General features: G+C 42.4%; 1 protein-coding gene across 4 annotated transcripts in view; it reads left to right on the top strand.

Annotated features, from left to right (window-relative positions):
• Positions 1 to 21,746, top strand: part of robo1 (roundabout, axon guidance receptor, homolog 1 (Drosophila)) — a 229,963-nt gene extending 208,217 nt beyond the window's left edge. For 3 of the 4 annotated variants that reach the window (XM_030743753.1, XM_030743752.1, XM_030743755.1), the window contains 13 exons: positions 912 to 1,112; positions 3,803 to 3,829; positions 6,949 to 6,991; positions 8,592 to 8,746; positions 10,616 to 11,002; positions 11,731 to 11,847; positions 13,309 to 13,453; positions 13,708 to 13,938; positions 14,672 to 15,168; positions 15,253 to 15,414; positions 18,331 to 18,606; positions 18,681 to 18,874; positions 20,527 to 21,746. In XM_030743753.1, the coding sequence (XP_030599613.1) occupies positions 912 to 1,112; positions 3,803 to 3,829; positions 6,949 to 6,991; positions 8,592 to 8,746; positions 10,616 to 11,002; positions 11,731 to 11,847; positions 13,309 to 13,453; positions 13,708 to 13,938; positions 14,672 to 15,168; positions 15,253 to 15,414; positions 18,331 to 18,606; positions 18,681 to 18,874; positions 20,527 to 20,541 (2,450 nt within the window). In that variant the 3' untranslated portion in view covers positions 20,542 to 21,746. The remainder of the gene's footprint in view (positions 1 to 911; positions 1,113 to 3,802; positions 3,830 to 6,948; positions 6,992 to 8,591; positions 8,747 to 10,615; positions 11,003 to 11,730; positions 11,848 to 13,308; positions 13,454 to 13,707; positions 13,939 to 14,671; positions 15,169 to 15,252; positions 15,415 to 18,330; positions 18,607 to 18,680; positions 18,875 to 20,526) is intronic. The other variant, XM_030743754.1, reaches the window with a different exon arrangement.
• The last annotated feature ends 734 nt before the right edge of the window (positions 21,747 to 22,480 follow it).

Below are 22,480 nucleotides of genomic sequence, written 5' to 3'. Positions count from 1 at the left end.
CAGAGCCACAAATTGAGAAGACGGAAAAAGTAAGAAGGGGGGGGGGGCAAATGGAGACATAGCTTGAGTGGCTGAGACAAAGAAAGATATGGAGGGTTAAAGGCAGGGAGCTGGTTTCTTTTGGGAAATGTTTTTGCCGCTGGCTTAGAGAGCCGGGTGAGCCGAGTGGCTACAACATGAAAGACTTGAGAAAAAGAGATGAAGACAAAGTAAGAAGAACATGAAGAAATTTCAGGGGTTGGGGCGAGTCAAAGAAGTCTTTCATGTGTCACGCATGAGGGAGAGCAGACAGATGAGAAAAACAGACCAAGAGCAGGTTGTTGTTGTGAGCAGCTGTACAGGCGGCATCTCTGCAGCACATTTCACAGTAGAAACGGCTTCAAGGCATTCACACCTCAGTTTTTCCACAGATGTGCCCCCGGTTTGCTAATTACTGTGGTGTCTGTGTTTGAGGATGATCTCTTTGGATTTATTTATATGATTATGATCCCATCGTTTCTTGGTGTGAATGACGTGTCTGTTTTCCTAGCCGCTTCCATCAGGCTGTTTGAATGTCTCCGGTTGCTTTTATACGCTCACCTGCTATTGTTGACTGGGATTTGCAATGAAAGCCTTTTGAATTATAGAAACAACTCCTTTTTCCACAACAACCCGGCCTCATACGTACCTGCTGAGATGAAGAATTGTTTGGTTTTTTTTTTTTTTAAACGTACCAGGAGAAGGAATGTTTGTATTTACGCACCGTGCAGGCTCCATTTATTTTTAAATTTATTTCTCCATTTCAGGATTTTCCCACTTGGTTTAGTTTCAGCTTTGAATGATGCTCTCACATTCCTAACTCCCATCCAAAATCTGCGAGACAAATTGTTACCTCTTCTTTAACAGTTTCTACATTGTTCTCACTGTTCTAGATGCATCCGGGCGAATGACAGACACAGTGAACCAGGAGAACCCCCTGTCCCAGCAGATCTCAGAAGTGGTCAAACAGCCGGCCTTTATAGCAGGCATAGGGGCTGCTTGTTGGATTATCCTCATGGTCTTCAGTATCTGGTTGTACAGACACCGAAAGAAGCGGAATGGCCTGTCCAGCAGCTATGCAGGTATACGCAAAGGTCAGTACATAAGAATAACAGATTAAACACTGGCAGGAACATCAACTTGAATCCGGTCTTCCCTGTCTCCTTCATCCCGAATGATGCCAGCCTGCCTTACATCTTCTCTGCCACATGCAGAAAGACGTCTTTGTAGAGCAGCGCTTCAGGTGAAGTCTTACTGAACGTACTCTCCTGTAGAGTACTTTAAAATGCGGAGTGTGAGTTCCCGCTGAGAGTACTGCACAAACACGTCTTTTATTTTGTTTTCGTACCGCTGTTACGCTGCAAGAGTGTGTGTCAAGAGTGTTTTCAGCAAAGTACATTTTGAGGTCCAAAACACCCCCTTTTAGCAACTCCCTTCTGACTGTGCTGGGAAAGGGAGCATGTCTGGCTGTAATCCCTCTTTATCAAGGACACACAGATTTTCACATGGTCGAAGTACTTTTGAGAGGAAGGCCTTCGGATATGGAGGAGCTGAGAATTTCAGAATCTGGTTAATAAGCACTTCATACCTTTGAGATACAGTCCAAACACACATGGGGGGTCTTGGAGTTTTTGAAACAAACATGCTGGTTTAGCCACTGCTCAACCCATTGGGTTTTAACCTGACTTAAATTAAAGTGACAGGGTTCATGACATGCCCAGCCTCTGCCCGCAGTGTTTAGAGTATAAAGACAGACATTAGCCTCTCTGTCAGTGTCTCATTTATGCGTAGGCTCTCTTAATGTGTGGCCTTGTACAGCTGCTGCCTGGGACTGCTACCTGCTACATCCCCACTCCCAGGTTTAGGGTTACTGCTGACTGCCAAGGTTAGAGGAGATCCACCCTTCAACCTTGAAGCGCACACAAACAATAGACTGACTTGGCTGTAAATCTGTGGCTATCCACTTTCTGTATCTCCTGCAGCCGCGATAAAGGTGGGAGTAGTGTCTCTGAAAGGAGGAGACACCTCAGCTAAGCTTTTCCTGATCTCTGTGCACATTTACAAATACACGTGTGGTCTGTAATGGTTAGAGCTATTCTCTGTGTGTGTGTGTTTTTATTATGTCTTAGATTACAGAGAAAACACTATGAAGACAAATATTTAATGAATGCAATCATGATCTGAGGTCAGGTGAGAGATGAGAAGACGGTGTAGGATGAGGTTACCTCATGTCCTGTGATTCATATATGTTTGTTTGCTCATTTAAAAAAAAAAAAAAAATGGGTAGAAGCTCTTCAGTAGACAGACGTGCCTCCCCTCTTTCTCCTCCTCATGCTCCCAGACCACAAGAGGCCGGAGTCTTTGTTGGAGCTAAGAATGTTTTGAAGAGAGTATAATTGCAACCACATGAATCAACAATCTGCGCTAAAGGGAGAAATAGGTTGAATTTAGATTACTGTGTGTCTGTGTGCTACACTGCATGCTAGCATTGTCTCTAAATGGTTACATTTAATTTTGTTAAGGCAAAATGAGTCTAAACAGGCTTCTTTTATTTCCCTCATGAATGCAGCCCTCGTGGTGCTCTTATTGTATAGTTTTGTTTGAAATACTACAAATGACGTCACTGTGCAGCTCAAATTTTATTACGGGATGCTGCAGAAGCCCTCAAATCTTACAGCTGAAGTAATCCTTAGAAAAGAGAAGGCTGCAATTACATAAAGAGTCACAGGTCGGATACTGGGAATGAACATCTGTGAGAACGGCAACCTGATTCTTGATTTATGCGCGTTAGTCACATTTCTCACGACTGTTTTGGGTACGTCTCTCCTTCAAAGGCATTCATCCCACAGATAAGTAGTCCATATCTTCATATCTTTAGACTTGTTTGCGCATCAAGAGGGGAGATTCAAACATGATAAGATGATTATGATGTTTAGACGGCATTTGTTGGCACAGGGTGCTGCGTGAAGTAAATGTATGAGGAAATAAATATGACAACAGCAGTGCATAACCTCTCAGAGGTCTCTTGCAAATGCAAGTCTGAAGGCGGATGGCAACATTTCTAAAAATGCACATATTAAAGGCAGTGCGCCGGATGACTACCAGCATGGGGCAAAGTTGCATCAACTGCAGTGTTTACTGGAGCATTCTTAACTTCTTCAAACAGGGAAACAACTAAACTATGTTTTAAAGATACAAGTAAGCCATTTCATAAACCATCGCTTTTTTTAAAAGAACAAATTAAAAAGGAAAATATCAAAATGATGTTATGTTTTAGGGTTTCATGAATGGGCTGTAACTGCTTGTTGGGTATAAATCGATTGTGTGTTCCTTTGCCGCATGAAAAAAAAATGCAGGATTAAAGTTAATGGCTACAGCATCATAAATCCTATTTTGCAGTAAATATCAGACATTTAGGATCCCATTTTTCTTACTGCTACAAGACTTTTTTTTAAAACGGGAACCCTGCTACATCAGATGGATGTCTAATAAAGGGGTCTCTCCATGTCTGTGTGAGTCATTAAGCTGTGAGGGTGATGTTGTGAGAGTTGAAATGACAACAGATATCTCAACAGTGTGAGACCTTTGAACAGCAGGCCTCTGACTTGAACCAGCAGCTGGCTCAACATTCATTTTCCCTCCGGGACGTCTGAGGGGGGGCAGCATGTAACATGTGAATACAGGCTGTGGAATAATATTGCAAAATTTTATGGAGTTAATATTTAGAAATGATGTCAGTTCTGATAATTCAACAATACTTTTCTTCTGTTTTCTTTTCCAACAGTGCCATCCTTCACTTTCACACCAACAGGTAAGAACCCCCCCCCCCCCCTTTTTTTTTTCACGAACCCCCTGGAACAGAAAAATTCCAAACAGTCGGCTCCACACAAGAAAAAGGTCGCTCCAGAAAAATAATCAGCATCTGACTCTGATAGATCCAAAAGGGTCCCTAAACCCTGTTTATCCTTTGATACACTGAAGTTTGTGTCCTCTGTGTTTCCTTCAAGCGACAAACCAAACAAAATGTCTTACAACAGCGTGAGCATTTTCACTGCAATTGAGGAAAAAACCTTTAATGGCTTTAACAACCACAGTCCTGATAGAATCATTAATGAAAGTCACTGACTGTAGAGACCAGGGTTATTATAGTTAACGAAAACGAACGAAATAACGAAAACTGAAATTGAAAAAACATTGTCGTTAACTGAAATAAATAAAAACTAAAATTAAAAGGAAGAAACGACAACTAACTAAAACTGAATTGTGAGTTTACAAAACTAACTAAAACTAACTGAAATTATAGATATTGTTATTTTTTCAAAAGTCTTGTGGATTGATATGAAATCATTTTTTTCCTCTCTCCGAGTTTAAGCTCGGAACGCCGTCGGGCAAATGGGTGCGCATGTGCGTGCGTGCGCACACCGCGCTGCTCCTCAGAGTCCCATGTGGTTTTTTTGTTTTTTTTTTCCTATGATAGCACAGATAGCAGCGAGTGTCTTGTTGTGGATGATGTTGTGGATGATGTACGGAACACTTCTTAGTCAGGAAAAAAAACACCAACATCAAAGTAGACCTGAGAAGCGCACACAAGGCAGCTACGGAAACCGCTCTCATCCTACAAGGCAACCTGGCCTCCACCTCCAGAGAAACGTGACTACTCGTCGGGTCAACGCAGCCCACAACGTTGTGTTTAGTCCTTGTGCGTTTCCGGCTACTTTATCAGTCAGATAATAACAATCAGGACTAATAAAGCATCAATATAAGGACTCACAAATGTCAGCAAATTCCTGGAGGGAGCTGCTGAAACTATGGGAATGGACGTGAAGAAATGAAGAAAGTGAAAAAACAGGGACAAATATGTTTGCACCCTAAAAACTGAGCACAAGGAGCGAGGACCAAAAAACCCCCAGCACACAACCACAAGGTAATTAACACACGCAATCCAGCTATACATGCATAAATGCGGACATGAGGTCGGACACTTCCGTAGGCTACATAGGCCGCAAAGTCCCTGCAAGTCTAATCAGCGAGCATCTAACCAAGCTAGCTCCAAAACAGAAGCAGCATCAGGTGGAGAGAACATCAGGATGCAGCTGGATTTGAGCTTTGACTCCTTCAAGGAGTTTGTTTTTGTCAAACACCACATGTAGCTGTTGTTAATCTGCTGCACTGAGGCTGAACTTTATTGGGAGTTTATTGTAGAATTTATCGAGTTTTGGAGTTCATATTGTTAGCAGTTTCTCCCTGTTGATGTTCATGTGTGTCCTTAATATTACACACATTTAGCATGTAGTTCTGCTGTCTGTGAACAGTTGGTTGCTGAATTTATTTCTTTAAAGGGTATCTTTAAAGCGTACCTGATTAAGTATGAAAATACTAAAACTAATACTGAAACTAACTAAAACTAAGCATAAAACCAAAAATAAAAACTAATAAAAACGAGCAAAACCACTCTGAAAACTAACTAAAACTAACTGAATTAGAGAAAAAAAAGTAAAAACTAACTAAAACTAAACTATAATGTAAAATCCAAAACTATTATAACCCTGGTAGAGACGGTGAGGGACAGTTGATGCAAAAGAAAAAAGAGAACCCATTAATTGGTACAGTTTAATGGTCTACCTCCACATAAATGTCCCAGCAAATATTTGAGCAGTTTCAGAACATAAAGCTCAAAAATGAGGAGGCCACACTACCAAGAAGCTGTTTAAAGTGGTGGTAAATTGATCAAAGGGCTGCAGGAAACCTCAGAGGGGATTTAAGAGAATGACACACCGCCAGGGCTTCCAACACACCAATTAGATAGGCAAGTGGCAGCAGAGCTAAGGAGGTTATCTGTGAGCTGGAGTGACACAGCAAAAAACTTGATAAAAGCAAAGCTCCTTGTACGTCTGTATCTCTCTGTCTCTGCAAGTCTGTCTTTACAGTCCTCGCCACCTCTTTGTGGCCTTTCATCCATCGGAAATTCCTCGTTCCCTTGAGATGTGTAAAGGGTGTTGGCAGTGTTTAGTGAAATGGCAAATGTGAAAGAGTGTGAATAGATCAGAGGAAGCAACGGTGAAGGAGACAATCCTGTGCAGTTTGTGTTTGTTGTTCCACTGGTTGATCCCGTCTGTGCACAGGTTGTATCTGAACAGCAGCAGTGCGCTGTCTGCCTTGAGGCACGCAATCAGGTAGAATAATTTTGCAGTTGCAGGCTTGTTTCATGATCTGCTGGAAATCTTTCAGCTGAAACACGCTCCACGCTCCTGCGGTCAGGTTTGTCTCTTTAGGGAGAAAATCCCTGCCCTGCTACTCGCTGTAAAACCAGGACTTTACTGAGCATTATACTGATTTTAATCTTGAGCCAGACTGCGTGATACTTTAGTTTGCATAAGACCTCCTCTGGCTACATGCAGAGGCCACAACACGCACTTCCTGTTTTGAAAAAGAGACAGGGAATCAACGCAGCTAAGGCCCATCCTACCCCTCTTCCACCTTCTCTCCTCTCAGGGAAGAGATTGTAATTAAAGTTGGAAGTTTATCTCTCCTTCACACACGTCGGCAGCTTAGAGCTCCTTGAAAGAGTCCAACTTGCAGCGCACAGAGCTTCAAACACGCTGAACCCCAGCCAGACAACCAAAGAGCTCTGCATCTTTGTTCTCCATAAGCCTCTTACACATCCTCCTCCTGCTCCTGTTGCTTCGTGTGTGCATGTGACTCAGCCGAAATGATGCCACACGCATTCAATCACGCATTTGCACTGATACCACAAAAAAAAAATACTAGCTTAAAAAGAAGCCTCCCAATCATCCCTCACAAAACTGACAATTCAAAATCAAATGAATAATTTTTTTTGTTGATGTTACACGACTGTGGCAAAGACAAGGACATCACGATAGTCGTAACGGTGGTGAATTCATGATGGAAACTCTTTTTCTTTCTTTTCAGTGGCATATCAAAGAGGTGGAGAAGGTGTCAGCAGTGCTGGAAGGTAAGAGTTTGTTTAGTGTCTTTAGAAAAATGTTTGCACAATTGTATTTTAAATATGATGCACATTAAATTCTTACCATCATTCATTTAATTTGAAATACAAAAAATATTAAACCTCCTGAGCCAGTGAGTAGGGCGTGCCTTGTGTACTTTTCTGTGGCAAACACTAGGGGGAGTGCTGTGCCTTCCTAAAGTAACACAGAGCAGAGGAGAGGGGCAAGGAGGTGCATTAACTATGTAATAATTCTACAGGAACAAAGCCCCATATAGTCTGCCAAGAGCCCATCCTCATCCCATATGGTGGAGAGCCCACATCCAACCACAAGGCTGTGCCGTAGCATCGCCATAAAACATTAATGGAAATGCATGCGTGGACACAGCAGCAACAGCACACCTCATGCAGTGGAATTGTGCATAAACAGCAAGAATGTCTGGACTCAGACCTGTATACCCACTGGATGGCATTTGGCATGTGTTTATACAGCCAGTAAATAGCGGGGAAAATATGCATTAATTCATTACTTTAGTCCAAAATATCCTTAATACAGAAATGTATGCGTGTGTTGTTCTTGTGGTAATGAACAGTTAGCTTGAAGCCATCATTATATTGTTCAGTTGTATGATTGAATTGGCCGCGTCAGCTCCGCACAAAGACAATGGTCGTTCAATATCAACATATAGCTGCCAGGGTGATTGAGGAGCCGTCGTGAGATTGTATTTGGCTGTACAAGACAAATGTGTTCATTACCCAAAATGAATCCAAGAAATGAGTCATTTAAGAGGGAATGAGGAAATGTAATTCACTGCTAATTCACCGTTTCGATATGCAAACCAGGAGTCACTCTGTGGAGATTTGAATACTCAAACATATGGTCCTCCTGAAGTGGCCTGCATTCTTTTTATATACCAAACTGATTCATTTGATGGGCAATAATATTGTCTCTTACATTTTATACCTAATATTGGGCCCAAGGCCCCGCTGAAGAGTAGAATCCTGTTAAATCTGCCATCTTGATTTGTATTTGGATTAAGGCTGAAGACATGGAAAGAATAGAGATGGATGGCAAAACAATGACATGAAGGATGCATGGGGTTTTTTTTCCTCCTTCTGCTCTCCTTGTGTACAAAAAAAAAAAGACTTTCCAATGATAGAGATATTGTGCGACACCGTGGGATCTACTTGCTGAATGTTTGTGGTTCACTGACTGTTCGGGACCTGGAATTCGCAGCATTGGGAGAGAATTTTATCTAGCTGTCTAATCCAGGCAGATCGCGAATGCTCACGAGGGCTCGGGGAAAGTGTCATCGGCTACGGGGAAGCCGAGCGCACACAATCTATTTAGCTGGGCTTCTTTCTAATGTGCTCCCTGGGCCTGTGTGTGGCCGAAAGGCAAAACGTGCTAAAGCCGGATTTCTACGTTTCCTCTTCTCAGCTGGATAAATAAACTCACATAATCTTCCCTTTCAAATATTATGTTACTGTGGGTGCTTCTGTTCATTCACATAAATGTGATTGTGGTGTTGGCTTGGTCTCCTACTCTTGTTAACCATTCAGTGCCCCCCCCCCCCTTTTTTTTTTTAATATTATTTTTGGTCCACAGGCCTGGTTTACTAAACATTGGGGACTCTGCCACTCAACCCTGGCTGGCTGACACGTGGCCCAACTCATGCTCCAACCACAACGACTGTAGCATCAACTGCTGCACTGCAGGGAACGGCAACAGCGATAGCAACTTGGCAACATACAGCCGACCAGGTATGTTTTTGTCACTGCTGCATGCAGTCAACAACCAAAATAAACCCTCCTCTCGAAGGAAACGATGCAATCGTTTGACAAAATAACTGTAGAGATAAGAAATGTAGGGAGCTGGGGGAATCTGCAGTGCAAAAGGAAGTAAAATCTGATAACTAGGTTAGCTCCCTGGAGAGTTGTTCTGTGTATCTCTCCCTTCTGTAGGTCTCCACAAGAAAAACCTAGAGAAATATTAGGATTAAGAGAGGCTGTGTGCTTGTGTGTTTGATTTATCGGAGGTTAAAGTAGAGCTGTTTTAGGCAGGAAATAAAAGGAGCACACTGAGCAGGGCTCATAGCTCTACTCTGTTGCTAATCAAATTGCTCTGCTGATTTCCATACAGTTGTTATACCCGGTAATGCAATTTCCCCTAAGTGCTCAGTTATTTAAGAAATGTGCAACGGGCGAAGGGGTCAAGGCTGGACTGCAGACGATGGCCAGAAGAAAACGATAGAGGGAGAAGGGTACACCTGGAAACAAAGATGGAAAGGGAGGAAGAAAGGAGTGATGAAGAATAAGTATGCTAAAAGGTAGAGTGAGATGTATAGGCAGAAATGCAAAGATGAATAGAACAAGTAGGGTGAAGGAAAAACAAACAGACCACCACCAGGTGGCCTTTAGTTTATTTAGCACTAATACAGTTAGCAACAGAGAAGCACATTTGGCCTCAGAGTCTTATGTATTGCTGCCAAACCCCACACACACACACACACACACACACACACAGAGTATGATGTAGGACGTAATATTAATAATTAACAGCCATGACCAAAAAACCTCTATCCTCTGGAACTTGGACTGCAATGAAATGCTTTATGTTCTAAATTATGCACTTTGGGACTATGCCTTTAAGGGCAGCACATAATTCCTGTCCAGCTGTTCAATCCAATATCCATCCAGCCACTAAATAGTTTCTCCTGACTTCAAACCTTTCCAATGAGGATTAATAATTCATTTTGTAGACTGTAGTCAAGTTGCGTTTTTCTGTGTGCTAATCACCCCTCTGAGGTTGAAGTGTTTGACTCTACCTTAACATGGTCTGAGATGTTTAACAGGGAATAACAGGCTAAAGGCAGCCCTCACTCGCATGACGCCCTGCTGTATGACACTAAGGAGCTTGCCAGACGCATGCTTTGTGTGTGTGCCAAACCTAAACTCTGAACATTAAGAGGATCACTGACTAGGTGACAGAGCAAAGAAATAGGAGTTAATGTCCCTTTATCTCAGCCATAGGGGTGCTTTCACACATCAACCTTTGAAGTGTTGAGCTGTTCCATGCAGCTGAAATGTGAGGTGCGGGGCACGAGCAGCGCGCACCTACGGCCGTCCTTGGTATTTACCGTAAGGCTGGCTCTCAGATCTGCTGGAGGATTTAAATATTTTATGAGCCAGGGAAAATTGGATCTGTCAGTGAAGCTGTGCTTTTACTGCACGCCTCATTCCAGGTCTTTGATACAGACATGTCTCTGTCCCTCTCAATGAGCAAAGACGCTCCCACCATCAGAAGGAAAAGAAAGCAGATGACACCCGCACTGAGTCATGGGTGAAACTGAGAAGAGACAAATGAGAAGGGTGTAACATCACCTGTGTCACTCACCTATCATCAGATTTGCAAACAAAACTAAGACTTAAAGCAAAAGCAGAACTGTCCCTTTGGTAGGCGGGGAGCCTTCAAAAGCTTGGTGAAAATGTGTTGCTCCTCTTAAGTTTTGCAGCTCTACCATAGATAAGATGATGCCTTACTGTTTGAAATCTTTTGCCAATCTGGCACAGTGCTGCTAAGCTGATCAGCAGTAGAAAAGACTGACTAAATGCCCTCCTCATGTTCTCCAGCCGACTGTATCGCCAATTATAACAACCAGATGGAAAACAAGCAGACCAACCTTATGGTGCCTGAGTCAGGAGTCTACGGAGATGTAGACCTGTCCAACAAGATCAATGAGATGAAGACCTTCAACAGCCCAAACCTAAAAGATGGACGCTTTGTAGGTCCGGGGGGCCAGCCGACACCTTATGCTACCACCCAGCTCATCCAGTCCTCCATCATGGGAAACAACATGAACTCAGACAGAGGGACTGGAGGGAGCGGAGGTGGACTCGGGGGTGGCGGGGAGGTGAATGAGAAACACTGCTGGAAGCCCACTTCAGTCCAGCAGCAGAAACAAGAAATAGGCTCCCAGCTGCAGTACAACATCATGGAGCAAAACAAGCTGAACAAGGGTGAGTGTGTGGAGTAGCTGGCAGCCATCTTTAGAGAGGCCAACTCCAAGCCATCATCTTCCTCCGCTTGATTTTCCCTTTCTTCTCTCTTCTCCTGGCTGTTTCCGCCCCACTGTGGATGCCTGTAGAAGAGTTTCATGCTCACATATCCCTTGGCTCTGTCTCAGTCCTTTTCATTCAACATAGGCACCATCACTCTTTCTTTCTGCCCTTCTGTATGGCATTCATGCAACCTCTCCACGCAATCATGTAGAATCTTTACCGCTAAATACGGGCCAGGCTTGAATTGCTGTCATCTTATGGTATCTAGGGTGTCTTTTTTTTTTTTTTGTTGATGAAGGCAGGTGTGAGAGTTTATCCTTGGTGTCAGATTTCTGAAGGGAAGATAAAGATAACTCAAAGATCTTTAAAGAGGCTTTGAATGAAGCTATCATCACCTGGTCGTACCTGCAGAAAGGAACCACAGCTGGCGTGATAGTTTTAACATCTCAGTGCAGCTGTTGCATGTGTTCACATACTCACATGAGAATTAGTATGAAAGCATGACTTGCATGCCTCACGTGTAACTCTGTAACTCCATTTCATTCCATATATTAGCATTTCTAATGTAAAGTGGTGCTAAATTGTTGTCTTTGTTCATTACAAAGTATATCCTTTGCTTGTTGGGGGGTCTCCCTGGGCACCTGTCTCCCTCCAATGACCATATCCTCCACTGTCCTCGCCATCAGATCGCTACAGAGGAGGTGACAGCCCTATGCCAGCCACCATTCCCTACAGCCAGACTCACGACAGCCACACTGGGGGCTCCTACAACAGCTCTGACCGGGGCAGCAGTAGTACCTCTGGTAAGATGGTTAGAACACAGAAGGACACGAGTCATTTCAGGTTATAAAAATACAGTCGGCCGCCAGTGCTGCCCCTCAGCCTCCCAGCAGTAGACTCTGCCACAAATCCCCTGGAAGTACGATTTTTAGAACACATACTAACCAGGTTTTAGTAGATCTCAATGGGGTGCACATGAGCCTTAGTGGCTTTATTCACCATATCAATTGAAAAACAAATGTGTAAGTAAGAAATGCCAAAATCATAATAAATATACTTGTCACTTTCTGTGACTGGCTTTAATATGGCAAAAAAGTAACTCCTCTGAGATCTTTAGTAGATGCATCTATGGTATCAATTTGAAAATCGTAGGTCACATCTTTATTGAGTTATCACATTCACAAGATTTTCAGACAACTTGACCTTGAGGTCAAGGTCGCTGAGATTCGAACTGGTCTGAGATTTTTTTTTAGTAGATGCATCTATGGTACAAATTTAAAAATCCTATAGGCTCTTGTTTGATATTCATTTGGAGTTTAGAACTTAAATTGAAAAGAAGAGGCAAAATATTTTCCCAGCTAATTATTATGAACCCTATAATCACACAATAAATATGTTAATAAAATATGTTTTCAGTCACGTCAGTTGTAATTTGATGAATTTGCACGTTAGCCTATCTTGAAGAGAACCCTTCAGTGTGGAAATATGCTGAATAAAACAGAAGTGGCAACAATACTTTTAAACAAAGGCATGAGAGCATTTTCTAGCGTCTTTTGTTTTCTGTCATCCAAGGATGTTTAAAGCAAATTAGATAAAAGGATGTGCGTCTTCAAATTATTTCGGCTTTCTGTTTGTTTTCCTGCTTCGTGTTTTTTTTTTTTATTTCTGTTTGTCCTTGCTTATTTTGCATTACTTCCATTAATTGGCTTTACTTTAATTCCAGTATGGAGCAGCCTAATTTCATCAGGCCCTCAATGTCTGTCTTTGGACAAGGACAAATGATAACACATTGCAGACGGCATGCAACACTGCCACCTTAATGCCATGTATCCATTCTGATATTGCGTTTGAAGTTCAAGCCATTAAGGAGCAGCCTTTAGTGCTGGCTGCACATCACAGCTCATTGGTTCACAATTTTAATAGTTTTCTATTAATTGGACCCTTTTCTGCTGTTTTCTTTCTACCTTTTCTCTTTGTACTGGGTTTATACCCCTTCAGGGAAATAGCTGTTTTATAGTATTTTCCCCTCATTTAATTTCTGAGTGGTATGGGCATACTTACATAAACTGGAGGGCTGCATTAGCCTTTTCACTCTCACATGTAAAATTATAATTTTCTTGTCAGTCAGCTTTATTAATACTGATTTTCTCTCCTGTCAGTATCTTTGTGAGCTTGTGATTTCTTCAGCATTAATAATTGATGTTTATTTAAAGACAGTGTGTGTATGTGTGTGTGTGACTGATCGTTTTCCCTTTTGTGAACAGGGAGTCAGGGTCAAAAGAAGGGAGTGCGCACCCCCAAAGTACCTAAACAAAGCACAATGAATTGGGCTGACCTCCTGCCCCCTCCTCCTGCAAACCCACCCCCAACTCGGAACACAGAGGAATACTCTCTAGCGATGGAAGAAAGGTGGGACACGTCTAAATGGACATCTGATCTGACAGGCATGCGGTGTACTTCATTGCTGCTGCCTTTTCAACACATTCATTCCAGACAATTGCCCCAAGGATTTTCTGTCCATTAGTGCTCGGTTCGTGTCAGACCTTGATAGAAGGCTGACATGAATATTTAGAGGATGTTTTCTGGCTTTGGTGTATATAAAAACATTCATGTTTTCAGTGAGCGATATCAAGGTAATGAGACTTGTTTCTCTCTTCTGGCAGCTGTGATCCAGACATGCAGTGCCCTATGCCCCCCTCTCATATGTACCTGCAGCCTGATGAGTTAGAGGAGGAAGAAGAGATGGAGAGGGGGCCCACTCCTCCCATCCGTGGGGCAGCTTCTTCCCCTGCTGCCGTTTCTTACAGTCACCAGTCCACAGCCACTCTCACACCCTCGCCCCAGGAGGAGATGCAGCCGATGCTCCAGGATGCCCCAGACAGCCATGAACGCAGGTACAGCAGCGTGACGTCAAACTGTCTACAAGAACAAAGTAGCAGAAGAAGAGCAGCGAAAAGATGTTCAAGAAATATATCTATTCTCTAAAGCCTCATAAAGAAACATGATTTACTTTGCACTTTAAATTCATGGCTGTTTTCCTGATTGAGCCCATTAACTTCATGTATATGGTCTGTATAGAGTCTGCACTGTTGGCCATTTTTCAAAAAGCATATCTTAGCTTTTAGATTGATTTCTTACCTTCTAGGAAGTCATGTGTTACAGTTTATTCCAGTACAGTATGAGCATTTAAATAGCAGAGCATTAAGCTTTTTGAAATGTGTTTCAAATAGGTAATACATCAGCCTAAATTTAGTCAAATGTATTTTTGTCAGTGATTATAGTTCCGTAGAAATCCAGCTGTGAGCCGGAACCGTTTTGGAAAACTCTTCCCTGTTATTGTGCCTGAAGGGGAGGAAAACCATAATGAATTCAGTTCATCTCCCAAATAGAAGCCATTCCAAAATAAATTAGCAAATTCACATCATTGGAGTGATCAAAACTTACTCAACTTCTAATGCAACATCAGAAAATCATCAGCATCATCATCAGTAAAGTACCTCATTTGGGCTCAATTGGCTAAAACAAGGAAAAACAACTTAATTGTCCCATAACTGAGTAAATATGATTTAATGATGCAAAAATCTCCACAATTTATGGGATAATGATACCAACTGTTTCTTTTTACAGGCGCCATGCTGTGAGCCCCCCGCCCCCTCCCATGCCCATGTCTCCTTCACACACATATGGGTACATCAGCACCCCGTTGGCTTTGGACACGGACGGTATGGAGGAGGAGGAGGGTATACTGGAGGAAGAGGAGGACGGTGATGAGACTGATGCAGAGGTGGCTAAGATGCACTACCACCACACCCACCCCCACACAAACCCTCACCATCCCCAGATGCATCCGCGGCGGTTGCTGCTACGAGGGCTAGAACAGACGCCTGCATCCAGCATGGGCGACCTGGAGAGCTCTGTGACGGGCTCCATGATCAACGGATGGGGGTCAGCCTCTGAAGAGGATAATGTCTCTTCAGGGAGGTCCAGTGCAGTCAGCTCATCAGACGGATCCTTCTTCACAGATGCCGACTTTGCTCAAGCAGTTGCTGCAGCTGCAGAGTATTCAGGCCTCAGGGTGGCGAAGTACCCTAATTCACAGGGCCAAGAAGTTGGAGGACCTTCAGGTAAAGTTGACCACTTTTATAGGAAATGTTGCAATAATTTTTTACAGGAAAGAAAGAAAAAAGAAAACTTTTTTCTTTTCTCAGCACGAAAATACCAAATAAACCCTTCAGGCCACCGTCCTGGCAGCCCTGTGTCTACAGACAGTAACATGAGTATGGCAGCTGTACACAGGAGGCCTCCTAAAAAGCAGAAACAGCATCCTGTAGGTCATCCAGGGAGCCAGCGACGTGACGCTTTCAATGAAGGTACGCATCTTTTAATTACATCTAATTTTATTTAAAAACGGGCTACTTCAATGTTGTTGATTACTGGCCAAACATAGAATTAAGCTAAAATAATCAACCCTTCTAGAAAATGTCCAAATAAAATATTCATGACCTGCCTCAGTATTTGTTTTAATTGAAATACAAATATTTCAAGTTCAAGTGACAGTGAGACAAAATTATGTCTCATTTTAAGGTGTGCTTGTTTCAGGGCTTTAAAAACTATGGTATATGTGTTATGTAGTATCTAAAAATGATCAATTATCAAGAAAATTAAATGTTTATCAGCTTCATCCGGGCACACACCGTCTCTTTATCACTTACCCTTATTTACGCAGACAAATGGCAGCAGCAGCCGTTCAGCTGTATCCCACAAGTACACAGATGGTCAGTTTGTATCAATCCTGCTCCTATATTGCCTGTAAAGATATGAAAGGGAAAAGTGCAGTTATCTGTGACAGTGTGTCTGTAAATGACTGAGTATGGGTGTGCTGTAAGCCAGAATTTTAATCATCTTCTCTCATGTGTTTATGCACATGCATACGTGGCATCACTCCTAATCTGTGGCAGGGCTGAACAGATCGGGCGAGTGGTGGGCTGGAGGCCAGGGCCATGGTGGGAATAAATTGAAGGGGGGTGGTCTCGTGGGAGAGGGGCTCTGCCCAGCTTGGAGATGCTGACACTGGGATGTCTCTCCACTCTAGTCATTAATGAAATGGATCAAGGTGCTGTGGCTCATACTGAAGAGCCACCTCGCTCAGCAGGGGTAGAACATAAACCGAAAAAGGGGCTAAATACTGGAACAGCTGCACACAGAAGGAAAAGCTTTAACCTTGTTAAGTGAAAGAGCAATTAACATTTTATAGCACCATCATTTAAAACTCAGAAGCCTACCAATGGACAACCTGCCCCCCCCCTCCCCTCCTCACTGCTTTGATCTTGTGGAAAGAGATTTTTCTTTTAAATGTATTTTTGTAAGTGCGAGTGTGCACATTGTTACTCTTGTGTGTACAGTATGTGCTGTCCCAGAGCTGGCTCTCCTCTTAGTGTCAGGTGTCCTTGAGTGTTGGAAGCACTTGACAGGGAGATTTAATATCCAGCTCACTGGGAGCCAGACCAGCTATATCACTGCAGAAACCCCCCACCCCCACCCCCTCCAAACCACCCGCTTCTTGCCATCATCCTTATATCCTGGCTTCTTCCCCATGTGCTGCCCCTCCCTTTGGCGTGATCTCTCCATCCCACTCCACTCTCCTCTCCTGCTCTGCTCCGTCTTTGTTTGAGCACAGAGGGGGCGGACTGACAGCTCTGCAGTTCTGTCTGTCTATCAGTCCTCCTGCTGATTACATTTGATCTGAATGGATTGTTTTTCATTTAGAGTTTATTGCCTCCCCTGCCCCCAACCACCCACCCTGCATACCCTGCCTGTGGTCTGGAATACTGCTTCTGAGGTGGTAGGTGAAGAAAGATAATTTAATGAAATTTAAAAGAAAGGAGAAACAGACCCGGTTTTCTTGGAACAAATTACATTTACCCAGGAAAGCCCATAACTGTCATTTGTTTATATGTCTCTGTAGTGTCCTAATTTCTTCAGGTTGAGACTCCTAACAGAAAACATCAGCAACAACTCCACCCCTGCATCCCAACAGTCTCACTTACCTACTGCTCATCCCTCTTTGACCTAGACATTTCTGTTGTTTGCACAGTTGATGTGGAAACACCCAAGTTATATTCCCCCTATCATTCATATTATGTGCGACTGATGCCTTTGTCTGCCTCCTCGCTGAACTTAACCCTTTCCTTTCCTTCCTCATCTGATCTGCTTCAGCCTTGTCTGCCTAATTAACCACCAGGCCTTCCTCCTTGGCGAGCTCAGAGACACTTTCAGACCTGAGCTCTGTCCTCGCCGATATTTCCTCGTAAATCTAACAGGCGCGCTGCTCCTTCCTTGTAGCGAGCTATAGCTCACAGACTGTGGCATTGATCGGACTCTGAGGCAGAACTCAGGAGGCAAGACAGATATTAAAAAAAACAAAAAAAACAAACTGCAGACACCTCTCTGCTATATGATATTGACCATCCCTTTTATATTCAGGGGTAGTGGATGGAGGTGGAGGATAATCAGAAAAGTGTATTTAAGCTACACGGTTCGACTAAGACGACACAGCAAAAACATCACAAGCCCCATTATCTTTTCTGTGTGTTTTAATAGAAAGGAGAAAAAAAAAGAATAAAAATCTTTGATTCTTTTAATCCAGTTTTGTCTGTGAGGTAGCCACTGAGATCTTAAGTGTAAGAACTGAAGCTGTGTTTAATAATGTTCTAATCCAATGTGGATTATGGGGTCTGGCTGCCAACTAAACCATCCGTCAGGTTGGTAGCTGATTAGAAGATGAAGTGCCATTGATCCCAAGCAGACAAGGCTTTTTGCGCTGCATTTTGTTTAGATGGCCATGTGATGTGTGTGAGGCCAGGCAGCCCACTGGCTGGTCCCGTATGAATAATGGCTCAAGGACAAGCAGCATTGATTCATCGACGGAAGAAGTCGAACAGGCCAGAGAGGCAGCTGCTGACCGTCACACTCCCCTCCTCTCATGCTCAGATCTCATAACTCTCTGGTAGATTCAGCCTCTCTAATGTCATCTCTTCTGTTTACTGTCTGTTCAGAGGAGTTTCCGTTCAGCATGGTTATGTCTATAGCTCTGGGTGTATGTGCACACATCACAGCTGTGTTTGTGCATCACCTTGCAGGTGTGAGACAAGTGAATGACAGATGATACTCACTTAAGTTTCATGAGTACATAGGTGCTTGCTGTTCAGTCCTTTACAATTTTCTAAACCCTTGTTTTTTGATGTCTATGGTTAATGTGCTTTTGCTTCCTGTCTTTATTTTTCCAGATCTTCCACCTCCACCCATTCCACCTCCAGCAGTGCTCAAGTCCCCTACACATCCCTCCAAGGTGGCTCTGGAGGGCCGGGGAGTGATTTCCCCCAAAGCAGGAGACGGTCGAGACAAGAGAGGAGGAGCGGGCGGATATCGACCCCGGGAGGACTCGGACCCCAGAACCAGCTCATCTGAACGCAAAGATGCTCAGGACAGACAAAAGACTGCTCATGGAGGGAAAGGGAATAAACATGAGGGTAGTGCTACCAACAAGGCACGCCAGCACGCAGGTACTGCAGTGTAAAGGAATTCTTCAGTCTGATGGGTAGTACCTTGGTTCTCAACTATTGTTCTCTGTTAATAGGTTCAGAGGACATTATGCCGTATAGCCGACCACAGTTCCCCACAGTCAACAGCCCCCGAGACCCAAGCTCCTCTAGCTCCATGTCCTCCCGGGGCTCAGGGGGCCGGCGGAGAGGAGAAGGAGGCCGAAGGAACCCTGTAGATATGGGCCTAAACACCTCTGGAGCCTTCCAACCAGGAGATGAAGAGCTAGAGGTAAAGGGTAGTCTTCAACATGTTTACCCATATCAGAATTTTTCTAACAATTTCAGTATTGCCTCAAGTCTCACCTGACATTTTTGATGCCAGACATTAGAGTACAGTAGATTACAGAATATCTACATGATGGCCGTATCTGTTAATCTTGGCAAGTGGTTGATAAATACAGTTGGGGCTTTAAGTTTTTGGACAATGACACAATATTTGTAATTTTGCATATATATATATACACTGCCAAAGTGGATATTAAACTGGATGTGATTGCAGTACACTTTAGTACTGTATTAACTGTTTAGGACTTTTTTAAACACAGTTCCCCATTTTCAGAAGCTGACAAGTAATTAGACAATTGACTGATAATAGTTTCATAGCCAGGTTAACCCTTTAATACTGAACCTGTCCCCAGCAACAGAACGTACTGCAAAAGTGCCGCCATTCACGACTTCTGGCAACAATTACTGTAATAACCCTATATTTGCTGTGAAGCGCAATTTCTAAGCTTTCTGAAACTGTTTGAATTTTTCCGATAGGACAAACAGTCGCATTATTACGGTAATTCAAACTTCCTTTGATCAGCTGCCTCAGTGTTGACCAGTTGTTCACGGCAAGTAAGGGCAGTTAACGGGTGCTTCAGCTGTGATCACTGCTGTTACAGGGTTAAGCCTGACCCCTCGTTATTCCATGACAAATTTTGCAAAGATCTTGAGTTGAGTTCCAAGTGCTGAAGTTGCATTTGGTCAATGTTCAATGGAAATCTTAAAATGAGACCAAAGAGATGCTGATGCGAGGGAGGGAGGGAGGATACCAGTAGGAACAAATTAAACCTATCCATGAGAGCAAAAGCTTTAGGATCACCAACGAGTGCAGTGAGCAGCTCCACAACAGCAAAAGACCAAAACAGCTAAACTGGATGATCACAGAATTCTTTCCTTGGTTAAGAAAACACTTCACAACACTTAGCCAGGCTCCAGGAGGTAGACACATCATTGTCAAGGTCTGCAATTAAAAGACTCCTTCATGAATGGAATTTCACAAGGTTCCAACCACTGGTTACAAGAACAAGAAGGTGAGAAGTAGCAGGATGAATTCTGAAGTGTACAGGGCTCTGCTCAGAGTCAGCTAAATGCTGTAAAACTGATCAGACAGCGCTTCACAGACCACAGCAAAAGCAACCTACAAGTTTCACTAGGCGAAGTAGCAGGTGGCTGCAGCGATGGCCATAAGTTCTAATTAGCCTCTGACAAAGAGGGAATATATATAAAAATGGCTGCAGTTCTTTAACAGTTAATGTGATAGTTTAGTTGAACCCTTTGAATTGAAGCTGCAGGTCTGAACTTCATTCACATATTGACTGATTTAATTGTATGCGTAAGTGTCTTTTGACGGGGAAAAAAAAAACTAAAGGGAGACACATAACAGAATCATATTTCTGGTGAAATTTCTATTGAAAAAGTGAAAACCGAAAGACTTAAAAAAAAAAATTAATATGAAAAAAATGCAAGCACAATGACCATAACTAACCAGTACACAGAGTTTAAAGTGCACTCAATGTATTTCAGTTCATTGGAACTTACTTGTCATTGTAAGTAACACTGACTCATTTGCATTGAGTCAGTATTGGCTAACCCAAATGTTTCTGTTTTTCCCAGATGGTAGAAAGCTGAAGAAGAAGGAAAAGGAAGGGACTGTTCTGATTTTTTCCAAGAATGGAGCACCATTGTTTCTCTTACAGTTTTAAATATCTTAGTATTTTACCATCATGTTGGCTGCTTTCATACTGTACATCAGTAGTGTTTCTTTACATCTGGAAAACAGACCAAGTTTTTTTCTAACTTATCATTTTCTATGTTCATTGGGGGAAAAAAAAAAAAAAGGAAAGGTTGAAGAAAAAAAAAGAATGGTGCATTCAAAACAACAACACACACTAGTATATTTATGTTTAATTCCAATGCAATATGGAGTGAAATCCTACTCCAGACATTGACATGACTCAGCTTGCCTTGACAAGAACTTTGGAGAGCCCATACGATGAGATGTTACTGTAATAAATTAGCTGCAAGCAGAGAGAGGTGGACTGTCTGTAAATATACGTGTATACATGATGTCTTCTTGTTTTACCCATTGTGGTACCTCAAAATTGTCTTCCTTGTTTTATTTTTTGCAAATTCTAATTTTATTATGCCAGTAAATATAATTATTTTATCAATTCCATCCATGTTGTAAATTGCTATATTATTTAGCTGCCCCAAGAAAGTGCCACTTCGGGATTTTTCCTTTTTTTGGTTTTGTAATGCACTGTTATGTTTTGTGTCGTCATCAATGTTTGTTATTTGTTTTACTTTGGTTTTAAAAGCACAATCACTAAACTTTATTTTAAACCATTCTATCTATTAACCTTTTTGTCTTACTGGAGGAAAATAGGTATGACAAAAGAGTCTAGTTAATCCTGATGATGATGATGATGATGTAGGTAAAGGTTGCCGTTTACAAAGGCTGTGCTTGAAAGGAGACTCCTTATGTTGTGATTGTCTCCCTCTCCAGTTCTGACGCAAGCTCAAGTGATGACAAAGACCGTTAATGTGAGTCATAGCTGCAATGTAAATACCTTTTCACATTGACCATAAACTCAGCTATTGCACATTAATTGAAATGGTAACATTGACTCCGAATGCACTTAAATGAATGTCAAATACAGGAAAAATGTCACTTTGGGAATCTGGAGAGGTTGTAATTGGACAAGAAGAGTCTCTTTTCTTGATACTAAAGGGCTGATTGAGCCCTGTTTTAAGGAGAAAGGGTGCTGTTGTTTATTCATAGGACATCTGCAAACATTTGTTTCGTAAAGCAAAAAAAGGAAAAAGAACTTTAAAAAAAGATGAATAAAAAAGTTCAAATTATAAACGTTCCTTTGGTCATTTGTCAGTATTTTCTGAAAGGATAAACCTATATTCTAGTTTTTTTTTTTTTTAAATTTAGCTCAAATCCCACAAAAATGTTAAGACTAATAATTTGTTATTCTATGACTCAACATCCATTTTCCTTTGGTGTTTTTGGCACTCAATCGCAAGCCCACTCCTACTGAAAAATCTTTCCATCCCATCAGTCTTCTACCACTTATTCCCAGCAACATTTTCCAACTCCTGCAGGGATCCTGAGGCTTTCCCAGGCCTCCCAGTTTGGCATTTTTGGAAAACCTCCAACTGAAGCCAAGTTTGTGTCACTCATATCAATACAATTACAACAAGGAAGAAAAAATAAATCACACATTATTGCACAGAGGATCACACCATACACTTAATTATGTGCAATGTCAACATAAGAATGGAAAAACAATTTATTGCGTATGTCGTTTATTCCTAATAAGGCGCCTCTTTTTTTTCCTGTCTTCTAGTAAAAAAACAGTACTGTGTCCCCAACACACATCAGCTTTTAGGCATTTTTCTAACAGGTTGGCAATAATACCAATATAAATTTTTACGCAATGGGATGCATTTATGGTCCCTAGTGTGCGCAACAATGAGACAAGCCTGGGCATGTCTGAGAGGAAGAGCTGCGTGTCAGCCCGCAATGAAGCTCAGTATCTAAAGTGAGATACTTCACAGA

Source organism: Archocentrus centrarchus, chromosome 13 (genome assembly GCF_007364275.1).
Source record: "Archocentrus centrarchus isolate MPI-CPG fArcCen1 chromosome 13, fArcCen1, whole genome shotgun sequence".
Lineage (NCBI taxonomy): Eukaryota > Metazoa > Chordata > Actinopteri > Cichliformes > Cichlidae > Archocentrus > Archocentrus centrarchus.
This window is presented reverse-complemented; position numbering and strand designations above follow the sequence as displayed.